The sequence below is a fragment of the Phaethon lepturus genome, unplaced genomic scaffold, assembly GCF_000687285.1.
Source record: "Phaethon lepturus isolate BGI_N335 unplaced genomic scaffold, ASM68728v1 scaffold1641, whole genome shotgun sequence".
In the NCBI taxonomy this organism is placed as follows: domain Eukaryota; kingdom Metazoa; phylum Chordata; class Aves; order Phaethontiformes; family Phaethontidae; genus Phaethon; species Phaethon lepturus.
The window spans coordinates 27,222-35,367 of NW_010518245.1; the positions used below are offsets into that span (position 1 = coordinate 27,222).

At 38.4% G+C, this 8,146-nt stretch overlaps 1 protein-coding gene across 1 annotated transcript in view; it reads left to right on the forward strand.

Moving 5' to 3' along the window:
- The window catches only part of PLEKHH2 (pleckstrin homology domain containing, family H (with MyTH4 domain) member 2), a 30,005-nt gene extending 23,000 nt beyond the window's left edge, over positions 1–7,005 (forward strand). Inside the window, exons 9-15 of the mRNA XM_010296629.1 lie at positions 385–479; positions 1,130–1,274; positions 3,892–4,028; positions 5,063–5,173; positions 5,432–5,518; positions 6,029–6,187; positions 6,886–7,005. Of these exons, the coding sequence (XP_010294931.1) occupies positions 385–479; positions 1,130–1,274; positions 3,892–4,028; positions 5,063–5,173; positions 5,432–5,518; positions 6,029–6,187; positions 6,886–7,005 (854 nt within the window). The remainder of the gene's footprint in view (positions 1–384; positions 480–1,129; positions 1,275–3,891; positions 4,029–5,062; positions 5,174–5,431; positions 5,519–6,028; positions 6,188–6,885) is intronic.
- Positions 7,006–8,146: the final 1,141 nt, after the last annotated feature.

Here is an 8,146-nt window from a genome sequence, read left to right on the forward strand (position 1 = left end):
AGATTTAGTTATTTGCTATTTAAAAACTAGAACATCATTGGTTATTTTTCCAATGTCTTCTATTACCTTGCCTCTTGACTTTGTCCCAAATTTGTACTTTATTCACTCCAGTTTTCTTTGCAATTCACTTCAAAGATTCTATGCCAGGTACCAAAGTAAGAGACTATACTTTCAATTTAAAAAGGGTTAATGGTCATGACTACAGTTTAGTTATACTCCTTAAAACAACTGTAAATTTCAAAAAGCTATAAATCTCACATCCAAAACAGTTCAGGATTTAGTTTGCTTTTTATAGCAGTTATACAATGCAAAAAATTACATTAGAATTTGGTTAATTGAGGGGTAAATTAGGAAGGTAATTTATACAATATGTTGCTTTTTTAGGTGCTGTTTCACTAACTTCATACTCCATATCCAGATTATATACATCCCTGATATATAAGAACATGACCACTCCTGTCTACACCACTTTGAAAGGGGTAACTGTATTACTGTTTAAAGGAAAATTTTTAATACCATTAGGCTTCACACCCAGGAACTTGCTGTTTCACATTTGATGCGACCATTCCAAATATGTCCTAAGATAATGTTTCTAGAGATCACAGAACCCCAGAAGTCATGGAAATGTTAAATAGCTGGAAAAAAAAAATATTGCTGTTATAAAATATTACTAGCCCAGGTCAGTTCTTCTTAGGTTCCGTGCTGATTTTTTCCAAAGGCTTGTTAATTATTAAACAGAGCCACATGGCGTTCAATGCCATAATTAAAAGTGTGAGAGTGTGTGTGTGTGCGCGCGTGCGTGTAGAAATGTCTTTGTGTCAGTGCCAAAGCTGTTCATAGTCAGATAGCCAGCAGTAACTAATCACAGCATTGTTTGTTTTCTGGCAGCCTTTTGTGATTTGGAAAGACCCATGCCTTGAGCTACCTCAGGTTTCTCTTTTGAAGTGTGGGGGTGGTTGAGGGTACAGAGGGAATTCAGTTTTATGTTGATATCTCTGTGCCAAAATGCACAACCCAAGTAAGAATAGGTTTGAATGTTAAGAAGCCAGCAGAGCTCTGCTACGGTATGAAGGAAATGACTGATACCCTTTATGCAAGGTATCAAAGAATGTTCTGTTTATTTCTGCAGAAAGCAACTCAAATAAGCAACAGCCCATTTATAGATGAGTCGTCAGGATCTGAGGAAGAAGACAGCTCTCGGTCCAGCTCAAGGACTTCTGAGTCTGATTCTCGAAGCAGAAGTGGTCCGGGTAGTCCTCGGGCTATGAAACGAGGTAGGCAAAAACTGTAAGAACAAGTAACTTCTGGGAAGTTTGGAAAACTAGTCAGTTTACATGATCTTCTTAGAAATGGATTTCTTCCTTAAACAGCATGGACATCTTAAATCTAGGCTCTTATCTCAGCTATCAAAGCCTACATCTATTATTCAAGCAGTAGAAAGGACCGTGACACATGGCTTTTTATTGCTGTTATTATAGATGGCTTTTTAAGGTATTAATCTAGTATCTGGCTGTTGTCATGCGGGAAAAGTGACTTGCACCTTTAAAGCAAGAAGCTCCATTCTATCTATACTCCATCATGCCAAGGACTTCCTTGACCTTTAACTGTAGGTAGGTAAAAATGGCCCAGAAAAAAGTAATTGCCATCAGAAAAAAACCCCACATGTATTTAGGTTTATAAAACCAATTAACAGCTTAACATGATCAGAAGGCAGGTGGAAAATTTCCCTCAACAGAGTATTTGGTTGTGTCATCTCATGCAGTGAAGGACTTCTTTCATTTTTACATGGGGAGACAAAGGAGACTAAGATCTAAGATCCTAGTGAGGCCAGGTGTTAAGACCTTTCATTATACGTTGCTTTAGAAATGCAAAATAACATTACTCAGTTGTTCCCGTTAAACATATTAAAATCCCAGTTAGCTGGAGCTCCACTCAGTCACACTTGAGCAGGTAGATCCAGCCATGGGTCCACTAGGAGTTTTCCAGTGCCAGCCACATGTGGCGTTGAATCCTGTTTGCAGTGATGTGGCCAGCAAGTTGAGGGAGGTAATTCTGCCCCTCTGCTCTGGTGAGACCCCACCAGGAGTCCTGCGTCCAGCTCTGGAGCCCTCAGCATAGGAAAGACATGGACCTGTTGGAGTGGGTCCAGAGGAGGGACACTCAGAAACGATCAGAGGGCTGGAACACCTCTCCTGTGAAGAAAGGCTGAGAGAGTTGGGGTTGTTCAGCCTGAAGAAGCAAAGGCTCCGAGGAGACCTTCTTGCAGCCTTCCAGTACTGAAGGGGGCTTGTAAGAAAGATGGGGAGAGACTTTTTAGCAGGGCCTGTTGCAACAGGACAAGGGGTAATGGTTTTAAACTAAAAGAGGGTAGATTTAGACCAGATAAAAGGAAGAAATTTTTCACGAGGGTGGTGAAACAGTGGCACAAGTTGCCCAGAGAGATGGTAGATGCCCCATCCCTAGAAATGTTCAAGATCAGGTTGGATGGGGCTCTGAGCAACCTGATCTAGTTGAAGATGTCCCTGCTCATTGCAGGGGGATTGGACTAGATGACCTTTAAAGGTCCGTTCCTACCCAAACTATTCTATGCTTCTGTGATTCTATGCAGTTACAGTTTTGCTACATTAGTGTGAAAAGGACCCATAGTTCTTGCTTCCCAGCAGCACCATCTTGCTGAGCAAAAACCAGTGTTGTGGATGCAGATGCATCTCATGTTACATCCTTGCACAACAGGAAAGGTAAATTAGCTAATTTAATACCTGGTTTCATCTACAAATCGTATTTGTGTCTATAAAATGGAACCATGGCCATTGTTTGTGCTTTCTTCTCAGAAAATAGTCCTTGGATTGTTTCATGGAAGTCTTTCTTAACCACAAAATACATACATACATATCTTTGTTGAGATCATATTGTTCAAAAATTTAGACAGTCACAAATTTCACTAGGCACATAATTAGCTTGCTGCATATTTGTTATTAAAGATCCTACATGAGAACAGAAGAGACTCTGAAAGCCCAGGTGGCTTACCAAAGCAATAAATGAGAAAAGCTTTTTTTTTTTTTTTTTTTTAAATAAAATCGGCAAATTAGTCTAGAAATTAATGAAACAAAGGAAACAAGGCATATTCATTTCAATCTTGGGAGAGTAATCTTTCAGAAAAGAACACTAATCAGAAAGTAAAACTTTACAAAAGGACATGCTCACATGTTTGAAAATAATTATTTCTATGATGAGTAAGGGAGGAGTCTGAATTTTTCTTACTGATTCACTAGAATTGGAAACAGGGTGCATTTTTTTCAGGATTAAAGCTAATAAACTAAGCTAATAAAATCCTGAAATCTGGAATTCAGATTTTTAGAAAACCTCAGTATAAAAATTCATACGAATTGCAAAGTAAAGACAGTCACCTACAACTTCAACATATCTCAGATCTTGAGCATAGCTTCTTAATACACAAGCAGTGGCATGAGAAACCCAGATACTAGAGTGAATGACGGAAAGGGCAAGGGGAAGGTTGCTTAGTTTAATTAAAGATCCTGTATTCATTTTCTAGAGAATGAGTATGATGCATGCACTCCCTCCCTCCTTACAATATTCTGTAATATTACAGAAGATTATAATATATAGCAGACATTTATTTGTTGTTTCATTCACAAGTGACTTAAACTCTGCTTAATTATGAAGAAAATGGGATTCAGGTAATAGCACTGCGCTAACCGTTTGATATGCTGATATTTTAAAAAATGCTCAGTTCCGGATAGATTTATGTTGATACTTGTGTTTGTCTGCAGATTTCACTCAGATATTCTTTTTGTATGGATATTCTGATCTTATTGGTTTCTGATGAAATAAAAAAAAAAGCAAAGAAATATCCTTCTTCTTTTAACTCAGGGGTGTCTCTGTCTTCTGTGACCTCAGAAGGTGACTATGCTATTCCTCCAGATGCATGTTCAGTAGATACAGACTATTCGGAGCCAGAGCAGAAACTTCCTAAGACCTCCTCCTCATCTAGTGATAATGGAAAAAATGTGAGTACTTAAGTTCTGTGAAGAAGTGTACCTGAGGTGCTACGTGTACATTTGTGTTCAAAGACTGCTACCAAATCTCTATAATTCAGTCTTGCTGACTCACAGACTGCCTTATGAGTACAAATAGCAAAATACACCAACAATAAAGTGGAGGATAATTCTGAGCTTTGTAATGTAATGAATGGAAATAGGTAAACAACTCCAGAAGACACTTCAAAGCACTTAAGATTTTCCTTTCTTGGAACCAGATCTGCTATCAGATTCCATGTGAAATACTAAAATCAGCTTATTTTAATATTTAGGGACACGGAAGGAGTTGGAGGCATTGGTAGAAATCTGTGTGCAGTAATATGCTTCTGTAGCTTTCTCATGCAGGGAAAACAACTTTAGGCGTTAGAGAAATCATAAGTAGAGTGACATGCGAGGACAGGTCAGAGAGACCAAACCATTACAGGGTACTGGTCTGTTTTTTAATGTCCTGTCTTAGCAGTTAGTGTCTCGACATACAAGTGGATTGACTGCCTGGTGATGAAGAGAATTTATTTTAAGCTTTCTTCACAAAGCAAAACTGTGAACTCTGTTATACAGGTGTACACACTAGAAGTATGTCTGTGCGGAGCTCTGAATTACAGTGCTTTATATGGCTGGTCTGTAGGTTAGGCCCTGATGTTGGGGAAAAAATACGTATTTACATTGTATTCATTTTGTTCCTTGCTTAATATAAATAATTAGAAAGTAAAATCAGGAATCATCATCATATTCTTCATTCTTTTGTATAGTTCTGTGCAAATCACTCTTCATGTACTATAACTGTAAGCAGGGATATTAAGTTATCCCAAATGCATAGCATTTGTCTTAATTGAGGCTTGTAAAAAATTTGTCATTGGACTAAAGTCTCATCAAATACTGTAATTATTACTTAGCATGCTTTTAAGTCATTAAAATATCTCTCTGTATGTATTTATACATATCTCCGAGGGGTATAGATATATATGTGTACCTAAGTACTTTTTATCTAACTTTTGAATAATCAGGAACCTTTGGAAAAATCTGGATATCTGTTAAAAATGGGTGGTAAAGTAAAGACCTGGAAACGACGGTGGTTTGTGCTTAAAGGAGGTGAATTACTATACTACAAATCTCCAGTAAGTACATGTAACTTATCTGCTATTTAATATTAGATTGTTTTTACAATCCTGGGCTGCTAGAAGGAAAAGAAATGGATTCCTGGTGTCTGAGCTGTTAAGAGTGTGATTCAGAACTCAGTTCCTCAAGAGGTGTATGAGGTACTCAATGACTAACTAGGAAGTATTTATCAAGATTAATGTTTACATGAGTTCTGTAATTATTTATTGCTATTTGTTGGTAATTTAAAATATTCTTTTTCCATTCTTTCCATACAGAGTGATGTCATTCGAAAACCTCAAGGTCAAATTGAGCTAAATGCATCTAGCCACATTGAAAGGGGCGATGGAAAACAAACAATTCAGGTGCCTGCTTTTCTCATTTGTGTTTCAGCGGGTATTTATTCCCTCCATCCCCAAAACTGACCCCTTGTTCACGTCCCTGTCACACTGGAAAAGTCCAAGCATGCACTTGGAATTAATCAGTGCCTTTTGTTTGAAACCAGTTACAGAAACTGTAGAAAGGCCTACATGTAGTCTTGTTTGTATTGCTACAAAGGTCAGATCGTCACATATGAGATACAAAGAGAGAGTAGTCTTGGGGCCAGCCATTAGGGTTGAGAGAAGTTGTTTGTCTGAAAGGACATAAAGTGAGTTTTCTCAACTCTGCTGTCCTGGAACTTTTCAGATAAAGCCTTAGAAAAGGTCTGTCTGCTCTGCCTGGCCACGGGATGTTTTGTTAATGAAAAGTACGTTGGGGAAAATAAACTCCCCAAAGTTGTGAAACTACATTGGGTAGTGTATGTTACAACCCCCACACTGTGGGGTCAAACGTATAATGTTCTTAAAGCTCAAGACTCTTCTGTTGCTACATAGCTGACCACAGAAAAACGAACATACTACCTGACTGCAGATTCTCCCAACATCTTAGAAGAATGGATCAAAGTACTACAGAATGTTCTCAAAATACAGGCTGCCAGCCCACTTTTCATACAGTCTGAAATCAAGCCAACCATGAAAGGATTACTTACAAAGGTAGGAATACTTTTCTTCCCCCAATCTGCTTGATTCCATATTTCGTAAGGATAGTATCTAGATGAAAATGGCCCTACAATAAAATAAATGCAAGCAAAACAGACAAGTATTTGCTTTCCCAGTACTTTACAATGCAAACAATCCAGAAGTACTACTAACTCACCTACCTAGGGCAATATTTTTCTTCTGGTTGTTTGATTTGATTTGAATATTTTTGTCTTTTTAATTCATTAGTTCCTGTGTTGAGTTCTCCATTGGAACTTCAATGGTATCCTAGTTCAGCATATGTTTCAGTAGTTAATTGGCCTACCTTATTTCAGTGCAGTGCTCTCTTTTGCAGTGTTACTCACTGGGACAGGTTATTTCAAGATAGTAAGAACATAAAAGGAATTTTTCTCTTTTAATTCTTCCATTTCCTTAGCTTCCACTACTTTAGGCCTGATCCAAAGCCAAATGAAAAACTCACACTGGACTTACTAGGCTTAAACTCACACTGGACTTACTAGGCTTTAGACAAGCATCTGATGCTTTAATTCTTATGCCCTTAATAGAGTTATGCAGTTTTAATTATTTTCTAGTAATGTGAAAAGGAATTTGAACGAAGGCCTTTATTCCCAACACCACCAACGTTCACGAGATGCTGAAATGTAGTCTATAATTCTCTGGCTGTGTTTGTTCCTAATGTTCTGTCATTTCAGGTGAAACATGGATATTCCAAACGAGTTTGGTGTACCCTAGTTGGAAAAATTCTGTATTATTTCCGTAATCAAGAAGACAAGGTATGTCCCTTACTTGTTTCCCCAGTGAATGGAAGATAACATACTGACGTTGACTTTAAACAGGCAGTTACAGCTTTATTAAGATACAATTGGCCTGGATACTATATGCCCATTTTATCTTGATTACCAAACATTTAGACTTCACAGATTGTCGACTTGGAAGGTACCTATCTAACAGAGAGCAATCCAGGGCACGCCCATTGGTCTCCTTCTCCTACGGGATGTGATGTATATTCTGCATCTTCTTATCCCTTGCCAAAGGAGGACACTGATTTGCTGACAGTTCAGGTCTCCCTTCTGACAGGTGTAAGACTCATCAGAAAAGACCTGGCTGTCATTTACTTCTGGAAGCTGACCCTTCCTAATGTATGTTTGCAGTAGGCAGTGACTGCAAGTTTCAAGAAATTAAATGTTCTATCTATCCCTCAACTGACTTGCAAATCCTGTTCTTTGGTATGCCACTGTACCTCCACAGTGCTGCAAGAAAGACAAAAAAAAAGGCACCTAACCGGATGCAGAGTTTGCTGCTTTGCAGGTGTGTGTTTGTGGAGGGGATCTGTTGCCATTCCCCATCAGGGTTACAGAAAAGGAGCACACTGTCTACAACTGATGAGGTGGACAGAAATGGAGATGGAGGACGGCAAAAGAAAGGGATGAGAAAATTACCTCTAAAACCTAGGGAAAATAATGTTTGAGGAAGAAAAGGAAGAAATGGCATCCAGTCAGCTTTAAGTTAACCTCCCAACATCCCATATACTGTAGGACACAAGGAGCTAAGGAAGAGCAAGAGCTGGCTCTTCCACATTGGGCCTGACCTTTAGTTCTCTACCCACACTTATGAATATTGTTGGTCCTAATATTTCTAGTCATTTACATACAGAGACAGAACAAAGGACACTTCCTAGTCATACTTACCACCTGTCCTTTTGCTCCCAAGGCATTGTATTTTGTCATCAAGAAACATCTTTTTAATTGGGGTGGGTCAGGAACAAGACTTTGGAAACTTCTACAAGAATTCGTGTTAATACTGCTGAGGCTATGAATATTTGATTCATACCCTTATTACCTAGCTCTACCAAAAAGACTGCTGACACTTGACAAAATGGTAACAGTCCACTAAGCCATTATAACCAACAGTTCAAAAAATACAGAAAGTCTTAATTTGTTACTTCTAATCTAA